Source organism: Numenius arquata, chromosome 6 (genome assembly GCF_964106895.1).
Source record: "Numenius arquata chromosome 6, bNumArq3.hap1.1, whole genome shotgun sequence".
Classification (NCBI taxonomy): Eukaryota; Metazoa; Chordata; class Aves; order Charadriiformes; family Scolopacidae; genus Numenius; species Numenius arquata.
Genome location: NC_133581.1, coordinates 35,590,516 through 35,607,571, shown reverse-complemented (window position 1 = coordinate 35,607,571; position 17,056 = coordinate 35,590,516). Strand labels below are relative to the sequence as shown.

The window sequence follows — 17,056 nt, the reverse complement described above, 5'->3', positions numbered from 1 at the left end:
AGATCTTTCTCCCTCCTCATCTTCAAGACGAACCTGCTGATAATGAAACTGTTTTCAAGTTCAAATCCTGAAAATGCCAGCTTAAATACTTATCACAGAGTGCCTTCTACCAGAAGTAGGATGTCCACAGCCTCAGCCTGCAGTAGGTGGGACAACCAAACAGCGACAGCCTACAAGGATTACAACCAACTCATAAAACTCGTAATTAGCTTCCACAGTGAACAAGATATCGGAGAGCACTGCTTTCATCACAGCACTACAGATTTCTCAGACCTGCTCCATTACTGCATTTCTTCCTGGCTGCTCTCATCGTGACCGCTGGCAGTCTTACGTCTTCGGTAATTACCCAGTAAATACCACCTCTCTTTCCTATCACTTTGTCCAGTTGGAAGTGTCTTGACTTGACAAAGCCACTACAAGAATCCTCGTCCATCTCGAACGCAGTGACGTCTGCTGTTCATGCTGTCTGTGGAACAGGGAATCGATTCCAACAGTATTAGACCGAAAGACTGGAGGGAACAAGACACAAAAGCCTCGCCTTAACCCAGACCAAACTGAGTATATTTTAAGAGTTATAACATCTGCGTTATATATTTGGCTTACGCATTAGAAGGGCTCTTACACTGAACTGTGACATCTCGGAGACCACACTCAGGAATTCCAGCTGTGCACTGCATTCTCACCCTCCAGCCAGTTGAAGACTGACATTTTTAAGACCCACTTCATAGCTAAAACAGGAAGGGTTGTAGCAGACAGAAGTAATCTTCCTTTTCCACCCACTTTGTAATCATACTTTTTAAAAGCAGTTCATTTAGCTAAATATTTGTGACTCCTGCCATCATTTCTCTCCTTAATGGACAATATAAAAAAAAATGCTAAAAAAATGTTTTAAAAAAATACATAAATCTACGTTCAAAATATACTCAGTATATTTAGGTTTCTTTGAATTAAAAAAAAATTGTCTTGAAGATACAACACAGCGGTAGTCAGGATTACAGAGAGTTCATCTTTCTTTTAGGGACTGTTTACATTTCATTGGTTTATTCAGCTATAACATACTCGCAGTTGTCTGAAGCAATCCCTTCCTAAACTCACTGTAACCGTGCGTAGCTCAACTTGTGTGACTTAAGTAATACAAACTGTGGAAGAAGATAAACAGAGATGTCTGTTTTCTAACTAACAAATGTTCTTCTACATTAACTTAACCCGCTAATGTTGTTACTCCAAGCTGGTAACTGGAATCCCTGCAGGATCTAACCTACATCCAGGAACTCCTGGGCTGACACTGAGCAAAAGTAAAGCGCTGGGAACTGGGTCAGACCATGGCACACGCAGGAGGGAATCGGAGCGAAGCACAACCTGCTTATACTGGCAAGAGCATGGAGAAATGGAAAAGGCTGGGTGTGCACATGTTTGCACGCACCCGAGAGCTTGATGAGACTTGAAATGAGGCAGGGAGCGGAAAAGGAATGTAAGGGAATGGGGCAGCTCCTGTGTGGGGAACGGAGGTTAAAGCTTCAGACCAACAGGCTCTTTCTGATCAGTTATCAGCTGCAATTACAAACTGAAGTTACACCAGCCTGGTATAAGTTCACACTATACATCATAACAAGATAAAACCTTTCCCATGCACATAAGGTCTTTCAGGATCAAAAGCACTATTTGACCCAACTATAATATTAAGAATAAAGATGCAAATAAAAGATTAAGCTTTGCCTTGCAAATTTTCACTGGCACAATCCAAGTCAACAGTTACTCCTGCGCGTTAACAGAACAATTGTTTAGACAGAGACACTACACTGTTTATTTTCTGTTAACTGAATTGATCCCCAGGGTTTCAAGGTTTCCCATCTGTATCCAAAAAAAGAATCTGTAGGAAAAGAAATATTCTCAGGAGTTATCAGAACTAAAATTCAAAACAGAGTGAAGGCTGGGCAGAGACAAACTAATTCTCCCTGTTGGAAGTTTGCAGGGGTGCCAAAATATACAGAGGAAGCAACATTTAAAAAACAAATCCCCAAAGACCCCATACTTTATCCTTCAAAAGAAAAACAGAACACGTTAAAAAAAAAGTTTCAGAAAGCTCTTTGAATCTGCCCCAAAGTAAGCCAGAGCCTCTGGTTAAATAACGGCAGGGTAACTGTTGTGCAAACCTGGCAGTTTGCAGTCGAAAAGCTGAAGTACTAACTTCCTTGTGAGAAACAGGTCTTCTTGGTCACTGCCCCCAGGGCAAGGTGGAGCAGGAACATGAGGTGTGGGTGGCTGGGAAATCTTCATACGGAAAGATCAGCATCTTGTAGCATGGAACCCTCCGTGTTAATCTAAGGGTGATATTACAAACAAATATATTCAACAGATGGAAACGTATACCTTGCTATGAATAATTAGGTGAAATTTTCGTAACATTACTGTAGTAAAATGGAAGCTAATAAGAAGGCAACACAATCTAGATAAACAAACCTGAGCTTTCCCTGAAGCTTTCCAAAAGAGAACTACTGAAATAGTTTGCAAAGACACCCGAACCTACACAAGAGCGATGAATGTCGCAGCCGAAGCGTGCAGTGAGGTAACCCCAAAACAGCGCCAGTCCTACCGCACTTCTCCTCCCTGCCCATCCGCACCGAACTCCAAACAAAGCCTTATCGTGGGACCTGTGAAACTTAGCGGTTCTTCATGACAAGAAATACTCTTTGAAAAAGAGTGAAAACAAAGAAGCTGAACTTGATAAACCTGAGTTGTACCCACTGTGTGTCGTCGCTCCATCGCCAAGGCGCGGCCGGGAGCCGGCCCCGGCAGCAGCCAGGCTCCTCGCACCGCCCGGAGCGGCGCCCGCCAAGATCGTGTCGCAGAAACAACTCACACCTGCAGCGGGGCCGCACGGAACATCACCAGCTCGGCCACTCTGGCAGACGCGTGCCGACCGCGGGGGGGGGGAAAAAAAGGACTTTCCACAAAGATTAATACGAATAAAAAGTAGGAGGTTCCCCTTCAACACTCCGAGTGAGGCCAGGCAGGACCCGGACGCTTCGCTCGGGAGTAGGGAGCCCGGCGCTGCCCCGGCCCCACCAGCCCAGCCCGCCCGCCGGAGGGTCTGCTGCAGCCTCCCCGGCCAGGCCTCAGGAGGCAGCAGGGGCGCGGGTCGGCCCAATCCGGGCTCCACCAGCGGGACCGCAGCCCCTTCGGCCCGGCGCCGGCTTCGACGCCCGACTCGGCCCAGGGGCGCCCGCTCCTCACGGCCGCCCCGGAACCATCCCGCCCGACCCGGCCTCGCTAACCCCTCCGGCCGCCTCGCCTCGCGCCGGCCCCACGCACCCCCGGAGGGAGCCGGGACCACCTCGAGCACGCCCAGAGGGGGCGGAGACGCGCGTACGCCCCCGCCCTGGGCATCCCCGCCCGGCCCGGCCCACCCAGCGAGCCGTGGGGCAGGCGGTGCCCCGCGCTCGGCCCGCCGGGGGAAGGGAGAGGAGCCGAGGGGAGGGGAGGCCGGCGGCGACCCCGGCCCGGCCCGCAGCGAGCCGCCGAGGGGAGGCGGGGGGAGGCAGGGAGGCCCCGGCTCCCTCCTCCGCCGAGCGGAGCACGCCCCCTCGCTCCCGGGAAGCGCCCCGGGACGCCGCCACCGCCCGCACTCACCCGCCGAGCCCAGCAGCAGCCACAGCAGCCACATGGCCCCGGCGCCGGCCGCTCCGCAAACTTCGGGATTGCTCCGCCAGCCCGGCCCCGACGGAGCCTGCGGTCGGGGGCGGCGGGGCGGAGGGCGGGCGGGGGGAGGGCCCGAGGGCGGTGCCCGCCGCCGCCCCGCCCCGCCGGACGCTCGTGCCGCCCCGCTGCCGCCGCCGCCGCCCCGGCCCGCCCGGCGCCTCACCGCACCCCCGCCCAGGCGGGTCCCGGGACCGCCGCGGGGCCCGGCCCCGAGCCCGGGAGCCGGCTGGGCAGGCTCGCCGGGGGCTGCGGGCCCGCGGGCCTCGTTGCCCGCCCGGGACCCCCGGTGAACGAGGCGTCGCCGGCAGCCCGGCCCGCAGGGTCACCCCGGTGTCCCGCTCGGGGTGTCGCCGGGCGCGCCAGCCCTACGGGCCCTGCCGGTGGCCCGGCCTCGTGCTGCCCGGCGGTCGCCTGCTGGCCCGGGTTGCCCGGCCGGGTTCCCGCCCGGCTGGGGGCACGGGGGGGCCGTTGGTGGCGACCCCCGAGGCGGTCGCCAGCAGCGCACGGCGGCAGCACGCCCAGCCGCTGAGGGCCGCCTCCTCTCTGCCGGGTCTGTCGCCCATCGGACACCTCCGGCCGGTCCCCGGAGCCGCGGGGGTCGTGGCGTTAGCGTGGCGTGCGACGAACCCTGCGCTGGCCGTGGGGCGGCGGGTGGGAGCCCGGTGGCGGTGCCTGGCAGAGCTCGGGTGGGAGCTGCGCCCCTGGGGACGGGCTGGGTCTTCGCGGGGCACATGAATGCTCGCTCCGCCCCTTCTGCGCTAAGGGAAGGGTACGTTGCCCTCAGAAAGCCCCCCTGTCCGTCTTCTGGCGCGGGCTCCTCTCGTCTTCATTCCCCAACTGGAAGACGAGAGATATTTTCACTATGACCAGCCTGTGGGATTTAATATCCCTGTGAAGCTCTGAAACCCGGCATGCAGGAAACTTCAAATTGCATTTTCAGTCGAGCGGCCCAATCCTGATCCCACTTGACTTCGATGGGAGGAGGGGTGGGCCTTGTTTGAAGGAACATTATTTTCCAGTATGTCATGACCAGGAGTGAAGAAAGGCACATCAGCATTTGAGCCTCTCTGCTTTTATGGGAAAATGGCTGCCTGTTCATTAAGTGGTACCTTTTGGTTGTAAAGAATTCCCCCGAGTGTGTGTGTCAAAGTATATAAGTAGATCATGTGTATAGAATAAAGTTTAACTCACTAAAAAGCTTGCAGCATGTATTTAATAGCTGAAGAGGAAGGCTTAGTGCAGAAGGTATTTTAGCTAAGAGTTAAAGCCAGTTTATAACAGTAAAGAGCTGCCAAACAATTTCTAAAACTGCTCAGCTAATCTGCACAAAAATTGCATTTCAAGCAGAATTCTTACAATTCATGTTTAATACAGTCAGAGAAGCTTGAGGAGATTTATTGATAAGGATTTCACATCATTTGGAAGGACGAATTTATTTTTGTATTTAAAATAAAAATTTAGATTTATCTTCTGTTAGTTCTTTAATGGTATTTTAACCCCTGATAGCTAATTCTCACATGGAAGTCAGCCTGGGAACTAGTTTCCAGAAGGGGTTTGAGATGGAGGGGTGGTTTCTGACCCCTGGGGGATGTGGCTGTAGGAATTCCTTCCACCTGCAAGGACAGAGTCCCCAGCCACTGCCCGTCCTGCCCAGTGTGACAACAGCGTGACCCCCCTCGCCACCCCCTGAGCTCCAGCCAACTCACCCTGACCACAGGCAGCAAGAGGAGTTAAGAGGCCAAATGAGGTTCCTCCTTGGCAGTTCTTCTGATCTTCTTCTGGTCTACAAAAAGCAAGATCTTCTAGTTCGCCAAGTGGGAAGCTCTCAGGCTGTAAAAGCATTTTATTCACCTCAGGTGCTTCGTCAGCACAGGATAAAGGGTCCAGTGTGATGTCTCCTTACCTTGTGGATGTTGGGTTACATGATTTAACGTCAACACAAAGCAGCAGGGAGAAAAAAGAGAGAGAAGCCTGAGTAACCTCATCAGGGAAAGGGGAGCACACCACACATTGGCTGCTCCCAAGCCCATCAGAGGAGACAGATTAGACCTTGTTATCTGCTGTGAAGCCACCCAGACAAGTCAGAGAGAAACTGTCTCCCAGATGCCTCGCACACTACAGGTGGTTGTTGCCTATGGTACAGGAGACATTAATGGATGCAACGGGAACAGCATTTAGGGAACGTGCAAGACTTACTGTACAACATTTAGGGCAAAGACCAAAGGAGGGGAGAGGGAAGGTTTGAGGTGACTCAAGGAGGAAAAAACATGGGGAAAAAAGGGAAAAAGGGCTGGCCAAATGTAGGTGAGCCCTGTGTTGGATCACCACAGCCTGTCCCGTATTCTAATTAAACCATGTTTCTAGCTATTTGACATGTAGGTGCAGTGTTACACAGAATCACAGAATCTTCATGGTTGGAAGGGACCTCTGAGATCACCGAGTCCAACCATACGCGCACACACACACACACACACACACACACACAACACTCCCACAATCTCGGGCACTAGAGCATGCCCTGAAGTGCCACGTCTACACGTTTCTTAAATACCTCCAGGGATGGTGACTCCACCACCTCCCTGGGCAGGCTGTTCCAGGGCCTGACCACCCTCTCAGTAAAGTAATTCTTCCTAATATCTAATCTAAACCTCCCCTGCCCCAACTTCAGACCATTTCCTCTGCTCCTGTCTTTATTCCCTTGGGAGAAGAGGCCAACACCCACCTCTCTACACCCTCCTTTCAGGGAGTTGTAGAGGGCAATGAGGTCTCCCCTCAGCCTCCTCTTCTCCAAACTAAACATGCCCAGTTCCCTCAGCCTCTCCTCGTGTGACTTGTTCTCCAGACCCCTCACCAGCTTGGTGGCTCTCCTCTGGACACGCTCCAGCAGCTCCATGTCCTTCCTGCAGTGAGGGGCCCAGAACTGAACACAGCACTCGAGGTGAGGCCTCACCAGTGCCCAGTACAGAGGCACCATCACTGCCCTGCTCCTGCTGGCCACGCTGTTCCTGATCCAGGCCAGGATGCCGTTGGCCTTCTTGGCCACCTGGGCACACTGCTGGCTCATGTTCAGCCGGCTGTCCACCAACAAACACCCCCAGGTCCTTTTCTGCTGGGCAGCTTTCCAGCCACTCTTCCCCAAGGCTGTAGCGTTGCCTGGGGTTGTTGTGGCTGAAATGCAGGACCTGGCACTTGGCCTTGTTGAACCTCACACTATTGGCCTTGGCCCATTGATCCAACCTGTCCAGGTCCCTCTGTAGAGCCTTCCAACCCTCCAGCAGATCAACACTCCCACCTAGTTTGGTGTCATCTGCAAACTTACTGAGGGTGCACTCAATCCCCTCATCCAGATCATCAATAAAGATATTAAACAAGACTGGCCCCAAAACTGAGCCCTGAGGGACACCACTGGTGACCGGCCGCCAACTGGATTTCACCCCATTAATCACAGCTCTCTGGGCACGGCCATCCAGACAATTTTTTACCCAGTGAAGAGTACACAGGAGTGTTGATTCTGAGTGCCTATCTTAGCAAACTTCTAACTAGATTAGCCAGCAAACACAAGGTCTGAGTGTCTGTAACTGAGTGCACCACAGAGCTCAGGTCACCAATATGCACTCCGATGCACTTTACTCTCATATGAACTGCCTTTGTACCACCAGGGTGGGTTTCTGGCTTTGTCCCCGAGTGCAAGACGTGGTCTCAGCTCTGTTGCAGACTTTGTGTGGCCTTGAGCAAGTCACTTTTGTCAACCCATGCTTTGACTCATAATGAAACTACAGGCCCTCTATACCACAAAGGCTTTGCAAGGATAAATAAATAATTTCAGGTTGCTCAGGATGTGGGTAGATTCTAAATACCTACCTGTAATGCAGGGTGCCAGCCAACAAACAAGGAATATACTCTGAAAAAAAGATTATTTTCTTGCTTCTGTTAGCTTCACAGTAAATTATGCTGAAGTAATGAAGAGCTGTGCTCGGCTTGTGGTCTTGGCAGAATCCGTTGTGAGAAAGCCACTTACTGTAGCTTTGTGCACGATGGCTGAGGGCTAGAAAGGGAAATTTCCTTCAGAGCCAAGCTCATCAGAGAAGGGCCATTTATATTAGCACATTTGCTACTAGCCAAAGTTTCTGATGCTTTCTTCACTGCTGTAAAAGATGTGGATTTTTGCTGCTGGATTTTAATTTCCAAATGCAGCTTCACCTTCTGCCCTATCTTGAAAGGAAATCATCAGTCCTCTGGTTTATAAACATCCCAATCTCCTGACATCAAACGGTATTTAATAAACTGCATGTGAGGGCAGTGCCCACACGGCCCCTGCAGGTGCCCTCTCCCGCAGGAGGGTTGCAGGCGGCTTCAGGGAAGCTGAAGGAGAACCAGGTGCAATAGAAATACTACGGAGGTTGGGGATGCCCTGCGTGAGGACTCTCTTGTGTGGGTGCCGAATTAGCTGTAAGAGACACACAATCTCTGTCTCCATTCACATGTATTCTGTCCTACTTAGAAATTTCTTTGTGCCAAATCTGTGAATAAATCAGGTGCTTTTTAGCAAACTGTCAAAGTTTAGGTGTCTGATGACAGTAGAAGAATAGGTGTGAGGATATCTGGCTTTGGCATGAAGTTACTCCTATTGTCTACAATTACTGTGCTGCCAAAGGCCAGGCATTTCCTCTTCGGAATGCAAACCTGCCACCAGGATTGCGGGATTTAACCCCTTTTTGGTAACATACTCTTTTGAGATGCCCAGATGAAAGATAACGGATAACATAAGGGGTTTCCTATGAAAAAAAAGCTATCCAGATATTTATTGAAACTAATCTCTGCCATTTATTAACCTGAAGAGTGCTCTTTTTAGGTTATTGTAGATGACAGTCTTCAACTCATATTGGCAGACCTGCCGGTTCTTGCTCTGGGGGACAAAGGATTATTCCTAAGCACATTGCAGAGGATCTGCATCTCCAAGAGAACCCGACCTGTCCAGGAGGTACCAGTGCTCAGCATGTTGTAAGCTGAAGCTCAGATTTTTCATTTCTCATTTCCAACCAGCTCAGTACACAACTCATTTAATTTCACAATCATTCTTATAAGCCAGAAGTTGTTTTTTTAGGGAGTTCACACTGGTTTGAGCAAAAGAGCAAAATGCAATCATGTCTCTAGATGCAATCTAAATTTGATGGCTTTCCTCTGGAAATAGTGCTCTGAAAAAAATTAATTCTAGTCATTTATATGTCTCACGCCCAGTGACAGGATTGATGATGATGAAAAGTCAGGACTGTGTTAATTAAGGATAAAAATTTTTAATAATTTATTGCAATATTTTATATGTGACTGAACTGCCACTTAGCAAGCCAGGGAGTTTAGAGCTGTGCTTAGCAACAGCTTTTTGATGGATACAAAATAATAATAATCCCATTTTTGGTATATTGCAGCAAAATGATAAATGTAGATCCAAATACATTTACACATTTCTCATCATCTTTAACATCTATCAAGTTAAACAGGTATATTAGCATATCAGCCTGTATCCATCTATCCATCAGAATTCATCTCCTTTATGGCTTTGCAATGGTTTCATCTTTAGCTCTGGATCACACTTGAAGCTCTCCTGACTGTTGCAACATTATTCTCTTCAGAAAACAGTCAGAGATCCACTTTTAAAGGAGGAGTCATAACAGGCATTCAGATTCCTTCATATCACTCGTATGCTTCTCTTATAACAGCTCAACATGTAAAGGTTACTAAGTGTATGCATTGATGTCATCACTATGCCCGTTCGAAACACAAGGATGTTTTGTACTGGCAAGTAAGGAACAGTTCTCAGATGTGTGCAATTACATCGGCAGCCTTCTCAAAAAAGCAAATTGAGCTATGATGGAGCTCAAAGAGGGAGTGAGACAAGCCTCCCCCACCCCTGCGTACCATGGACTCCAGAGCCTGCAGTGACAGGAGGCTCCTGGGCAAATTATCGTGCCTTTCCTTGAGCTCCAGAAGTGCTGGGCTTGGATTTAGGCATCCTCTCAGCCGTGGCCTGCCACTGTGCTCCCAGGAGCTCGCTCCTCACAGCTGCCCAAGGTGTGCGGGCGGTTAATACTAGGACTGGTCTCTGCAGATTCAAGCTACTCTGCATACTGCAGGCAAAAAGGGTTTCAATGAACATCCAGAAAGAGTATGTTATGACAGACCCTATCTGGGATGTTCTGCTTGTGCAAATTAAACTAGCTTAAGCGTTAAATCTTCTTCCTCCTCTCCTGCCAGGCTGTAGGCTCAGCATGTTAGAAAATGTGCAGAAACTCCTTGCTCTACAACAGGCGCTGGCTTTTCTGTCCTAGTGCTACGTAAAGGGAACTCCCTGAAGCTCTGGCCCATTCATTGTCATTTTCTTTGGAAAGAGCCCCCTGCTGCGCAGCTCCCATTAGGCCTGAGCTACAGCCGGAACAGTGTTCTGTTTGGGACCAGAGATGGAAAAGGCTTGCGAGGTCAATTTGTCCGTACCCTGGGCAACGTGGGACTGTTCTCCATTGCACAGAACATCTTTATGTCCCCTGCCTAGTTCCCTCTGACTGACCCACAGTGAAGGGGCTACCATGCTGTGCTCCCCGAGACTACCCCACACTCTGAGAGCGTGTTTAGACCCCTGTCCGCTCTTTTTGGCTCATCAGTGCTTGACTTCCTCCATCTACCTCCCCTCTACCCTTCGCTTGTGACTTTGGGACTGGGGGGCAAAAATCCTTCTCCCTCCTCTGCTTTTGTGCCACAGGCATAACTTTGGACTTCACAATTTCAGTCCTGCCCTGCCCTTCCTTAGCACAAATTGCGTCAGTGATGCATGATTGCTCCACTGTTAGTGCAACAGGATGCACTTGGTTTTGAGCTCTTCCCTACTGCCAAAGCCATGCCCGGAGGCTATAACGCCACAGCAGTGGCAGCATATCCTAGGGCACAGCCCAACAGCAGGGCAAGGGGCTTAGCTCATCACTCTGCCCCTCACGATGGCAACTTGTGAGTATTACTGGGTGATGTCTACATTTTCCCTGGTTACACAGAAGATGCGGGATCCCACCCCTGAGTTGCAGGCACACAGCTGGTTTGTGTTCTTCCCATTTTGCTCTGAGCTATGTTACGTTTCAGCTGGAGCATTTTCAGAGCAGTTTTCCCTCCCCAGCCCCCCAGCACAACATATGTGGTTGCCCCAGTCAGTCTAGAAAATTCCATGTCTCCACACCTCTTGCTCAAGCCAAGCAAATTCCCAATTCTGACTACTCTGATACAAAGGACAAAGTTCGAAATCAGGAATGCTGGTGGAAAGCTCTGATGCCTGTTTTACCTTTTAATCCTACTCCGTGGAGCGGCAGGGGGGCTACACGAGCAGATTCAATTGCAAAATAAAAGCACTTTCAAAAAAAAGTACAAAAGATGTACTTTTAAAAGATGTACGTATAAATTAAGCATTCTGTAGTTACAGTTCTCTAGCTACAAAGCCAGACAAAGTTCTTGCTTGCAAGCTCCTTACCCCCACCCCTCACCCACTCAGGTCACAGTTTTATTATACGTGACCTTCGGAGTACTTGTGTTTTCTGGAGGGACTCATTAGAAATCCATTGCAATTGCAGGGCTTTTTTTTTTTTAATTCAAAAAGTAATTTTGTTTCTTTGATGTGAGTTTTATTCATTACCTAACATGTCAATATTTTCAGCTAGTGATTTCAAAATTAGTAATTATAGATAGCATGTAGAACAGCGAGATGATTATATTGTCCCCAGATCTTCCAATCACCTCCTGGACAATTAGCATATCAATACTTTCCGTTAATGTAGTGGGTAGTGTGCAAAATTTCCAGGCTGCTTCCAGAATTTAAAGTGGATGAAGACGAGCAAGCAGAGAGGATTATTTGGCAGTAGATAATCAATAAATGAATGCTCAGATTAATACATATCCCCTAGTAGGACCACAGCAGCTTAGCTCCAGCTGTCCTTTGAAGAGGTTCTAGCAAATAAGAACAAAAGTCAAAGTGATATGTCTTGATGATGAAAATTTGCTGTAATTTGCAGGAAAATGCCATAAAACTACCTTATATGTGTAAATTCCCAGCTAAAGGAAAATGTTACACCACCACTGTGCCACTTGAAGGTCTGAGAGTTTAACTCACGCCTCTGATTTAACATCTATTTTAAAAGCAGAGTGCCTCTTTTGCTCCAGGTCATTAAAAAACACACATCATGAAAGCCTCCTTTTATGTGCATATGTGGGAATTTATATTTTTTTATATTTTCACAAAATATTTAGTGCTATCTCACACTGATGCCTTTGTATACTGGGTAGAGGAAATGTAAAAAGAAGCAGGCAAGTCCTTAAAAATACAAGGTGGGAGGGAGTGGAATAGCCAGGATCCTAAAGCCTTCGTAGGAAAATAATACCCAAGCTAAAACTGAATTTTCTGAGTGCCAGATTTTAAATTAATTCTTTTAGAATTGAACCCTGAGATCCTTAATCAGACACTTTAAAAACAGTCTTGACCACAAAATGACTTTGTGATTAGGTAAGAGGTGAAGAAAGGAACCCACCTTCTCTCTTCTAAGCCTTCCTGAAATGCAAGACAACAAGACGTCAGGAGAAGATATATATGGTGCCTGCAGTCCCGAACTGGGAAGCCAGCTGGTATTTGAAAAACTGTGAATTAAGTCATTTTGTGTTTTCTAACAAGGGTACCTCGAATGTTTGCTTACATTAAAATGTTTGTTTAAAATGTTATATTTTCAAATGACAATCTGAAATTTGGAGTTTGTCCAAAATTTAGTCTTTTCAATGACTAATGTTCCTCAAGCTGTTCAAGGATAAAGTCCTCCTAGAAAGCACTGCTAGGGTCCATTTGACTTTTTAAACGTCTGCTTTGGGCTGAGGTAAATCCCCAGAAATGCCTATTTCTCCCCATCAAATGTGAAAGAAGCCCACAACGTCTGGCTCCAGTGGAAACAACTGCCCTGGAAGTGTCTGCAGCTGGGAGGAGACGATTCCCCCCCACAGCGTGACAGCCTGTACATGTACAGTCAGACATCAGACTGACTGTGCCTCAGGTGACGCCTATCCTGCTTGGGGATCCAGAGCCAGCACCCCGTGAGCTGCAGTCCTCCTGGGGCAGGAGGGGGTGCTCAGACTGGGGCTCAGATGACTTCTCCCGCCCCCGAGGTGCAACCATCAGTAGTGAGCACAGCAAGAAGTTTGCACTCTGGGAGGCACAGCAGGCTCAGAAGAAATTTATGACCCACACAGGACCTTGCCCAGGTTTCTCTAGTTTTCAGAAGTGTGAAGAACTCACTGGTTATTGCAGGGACCCCTTAATGACACATCCTTTTGGGTGCATGGGGAAAAGGGAAAACTTCAGTGTTTGTGGCAGAGTTAGTGTGGTGGCTCTGGCAGCCCTGATTTGAGAAAAGCACATCTCCCATTTCTTTGCCACAACTTCTGAACACTTCGAGGCCTCCTAACTGAAAAATGTGCTGGCTAAACTGTCTTTAATAAATAAGATGACAGCACAAGCTTGTATGACAAGCTTGTACGTCTGATGCAGGGGCCAGAAATACTGCATCTCTATTTCCTAGTGCCTAACAGAGGAAGAGGAGCAACAGCTGAATGAATCTGACCCACCAGCTCAGTTGTCTCAGCTGGACTGCACACAGTATAGACAAAGATATATATGTCTATATATATGGATTAAGGTATGGATTTAGGTAAGGAATATGCTTCACTTGTCTTTTTAGTATTTGCTGTTTGTTTGTTTGTGATCAATGCAGGGGGAATAAGACCCCAAGCTGTAACACAGAGTTGTTCTTATTTTACACAAGAGAGCAATGGCATATTGAAACACTCACTTTGATGGTTTCCCTGGTCTGCAGGGAGTGCTCAGTAAAAGCTTTCTGCTACGTCTGGATCGACATAACTGGGATTGTTGGTCCCACATGAATTGAGCCAGGAAGTGCTGCAGTACAGAGATGGTCCAGATAGGAAAGCAAATGTCACTGACAGGCAAGATCTAATTTCATTGTTAGGCTAATGATGTGACTGATGCTGAGCCAGTAGGAAATTATTATGGCCCAGATTAGATTACGCATGCAATGTCAGAAGAGCCCTTCTCCACCCCTGTGTGCATCCCTGCCCTTCCCTACCACACCACAGAGAGCAGCAGGCCCCTTGCCTCTGCTCCATCACACTTTTTTAATACAGGTAGGTTAGAAAGCTGTATAAGCAATTACAAGCTCCGTAATAACGTTCTGTCAGCCACTTTCCCTCACCCTCTCCTGAAATCTCATTAAAGGAAAAAAAAAGGCAAAGCTGTCTGTGTGGAAATCCAAAGTGACCTCTCTTACGCATGCATCGGTATTCGTTTCACCTGCCAGAAGAACAAAGGGCTTTTCAGGGCCAGAGGCTGACTGGAGCGTCAGAAGAGCCAACAGCAACATGAATGATGGTGTGACAAACCAGAATGGGAATTTGAACCCCAGCACCTCCAGTCACACATGAAACTCTCCAGCCAGCAGATCCCTCTGGCCCAGCATTGGCCCGCATGTCTTCCTCAGCAAAAAACTCTTCCTCTCTTTTTCTGTGCAACAAAAGGAGCAGGTTTGGGGTACAGTACATGTTCTTTCCTGTCTCACTGAGGAGGAGAGAAGCCACCTTTGTTCATACTGCAGCCAGAGTTAACACTGTGCAAAGCCACGCATCCACACGTGGTGGGACACCAAGATGAAGCTCATGTTACACAAGGAGATGGCCAGGTATCAGGTAAAGGACTATCTTGCTGACTTCAAGAGGCAAAGTACAGCTTTCATGAATGTAGGGAAACACCACAGAATCACTACTGGAGGAGCTATTTCTATCGCGTAGGCTTACAATGAAACCTCAGCACAAGCTAAGTCTGGATGAAAGGTACCAGTTTAACAGTCGGTGTAGGAGCAGATATAGAAGGCGGCAGCGGTGTTCCCTGTTTCTTTGCATGTGGCTGGATAACAACAGGGGTTATGCAGAAAGCGAAGATCCTGCACGAGGGAAGGCTTGCGTTTCCCCACTCAGCAGCGTGTACTCAGACCCCTGAGAACCATCCTGCTTGAACTCAGGTGGGTCTGAATCACAGAATCACAGAACCGTAGGGGCTACAAGGGACCTTCAGAGATCATCCAGTCCAGCCTCCTGCCAGAGCAGGTCCACCCAGAGCAGGTTGCACAGGAACATGTCCAGGTGGATTTTGAATGTCTCCAGAGAAGGAGACTCCACCACCTCTCTGGGCAGCCTCTTCCAGGGCTCTGCCACCCTCACAGGAAAGAAATTTTTGCACATGTTGAGATGGAATTTCCTGTGTTCCAGTTTGTGCCCGTTGCCCCTTGTCCTGTCACTGGGCACCACTGAAAAGAGCCTGGCCCCATCCTGTTGAGACATGCCCTTTAGATATTGATCAGCATTGAAGAGATCCCCTCTCAGTCTGCTCTTCTCCAGACTGAAAAGACCCAGGTCTCTCAGCCTTTCCTCATGAGAGGTTCTCCATTCCCTTGATCGTCTTTGTGGCTTTCAGTGGACTCTCTCCAGCAGTTCCCTGTCCTTCTGGAACTGGGGAGCCCAGAACTGGACACAGTACTCCAGATGGGGCCTCCCCAGGGCAGAGCAGAGGGGGAGGATGACCTCTCTCCACCTGATGGCCATGCTCTTTGTAATGCCCCCCAGGAGACCATTGGCCTTCTTGACCACAAGGGCACATTGCTGGCTCATGGGCAGCTTGTTGTCCACCAGGACTGTCAGGTGACACAAATGTGTCACAGGGGTATGTCAGAGTTAAACTGAAAACAAAAGGTAGTCTCACTGGCTTGGAATTTCACAAAACAAAATGTTCCCAAAGTCCAATGGGTTCATTTTTTAGAAGCTGGTGCTAATGCCCATGAAATAGCTTCATTTCTGTTTGTATTACACTTACAGTTTTGCATGAGATGTTGCACAAATCCTTAGCATGGGCTTGTCCTGCCCTTACATGGCCACCAGGTTGACTGATTTGGGTTATTTGGCTGAGTGTTTATTTATTCAGTGTATTGTAAGAAGCCTCTTCAAGTTGACTAAAGCACTGTATAGACATTCCTTAGAGTTAGCTTGTAAAGATTTAGTGATATAAACAGGGAGTGCTTCCCTGAGCTTGCAGACGTTAGCAGAAGTCAGGCCCTAGTGGGGCTGTTTGAAATGCTGGTGACCGGACTTGATGGGATGGCATGAAAATGGGCTTTATCTTTATTACCCCTCTTTTTAAAGCTTTTTTTTTTGAGTCAGTCAATTCTTTCCAAGTTTGACCTTACTAATGGCTAAATTGTGACTGACACTGGAATGCAGCAAGTCAGATTAAGCCAACCTGAAAGAACTGAGAGATATCATTTAAAAGGGAGCTGTCCCTACTCTAATTTCTCCAAGAGACAAAAGCTCCAGTTTAGGAACGCATTTAAGTATAAGTTTCTGTCCTATACAGTCAGTTATGATTGTATAATGTAGAAAATGGATGAGTAAAGAAAAAATAAATTCAGGAGAATCATATGGCAAGCAGAGTTGGAGACTCTAAAAGAGTAAAACAAGTTGTAAAAGTATTTTTTCAAGAGTGAGATGGATCCTAGCAGTAGCATTAGTCCATCATGCCAGATCTCCTGTCTCCATCACTGAGGCAGGAGAACACAATGTTTTTCTGTTCTGTACAGAGAAAGAAGGAGTTAATGAATTGATACCACATCGGGTCTGTTAGGATACTTTAAAGCAAATGGCAAGTAGACAGGAAGCTAGGCAACAGGAATGCTGCGAAGCAGCTATTAACATCAGGCAATCTGAAATCACCAGATCAAGACAATTTCAGTCCAGCATGTTATTATAGACTGTTACCTTGCGTTAGTCCAGTCCCAGGTAAAAAACAAAGAGTTAAACCAATGCTTAGGGTCTGCCCTATTGTTCTGAAGCAGGAGCTAGAGTTTCCAAATCATCCATACCAGAGATGTATGGCCTAAATGCAAAGACTTACCAAAGGCACTTAAGAGCTTCCAAGAAATCCTTCCAGGAGAGGGACAGTCTCAGAAGATTGCAACACTACATTAACAAAATTATTTCCTGCAGCATGTAGCATTGAACAAACTTCTGCCATGACACTGCTTTTCACCCTTAACTCTTATCTCCTGCACCTCTCTCTTTGTAGTGATATTGGGGAATTCTTCATGGCATCTATGATTCATATTTAACAGCCTGTCTTCGTGCATGTTGTTGTAGGGAACCACTGAGGACTATCCCTACAGGAAACATCAGTGAAATGCAAAAGCAGGCACCTGGAAAAAACCCCAGGGCTATTAAAAACAGA

At 48.2% G+C, this 17,056-nt stretch overlaps 1 protein-coding gene across 1 annotated transcript in view; it reads right to left on the bottom strand.

Moving 5' to 3' along the window:
- LDLRAD3 (low density lipoprotein receptor class A domain containing 3) overlaps positions 1 to 4,262 on the bottom strand; it is a 113,599-nt gene extending 109,337 nt beyond the window's left edge. The window contains 3 exon segments of the mRNA XM_074148809.1: positions 3,631 to 3,760; positions 3,762 to 3,945; positions 4,069 to 4,262. Coding sequence (XP_074004910.1) covers positions 3,631 to 3,760; positions 3,762 to 3,945; positions 4,069 to 4,262 — 508 coding nt within the window.
- Between the last annotated feature and the right edge of the window lie 12,794 nt (positions 4,263 to 17,056).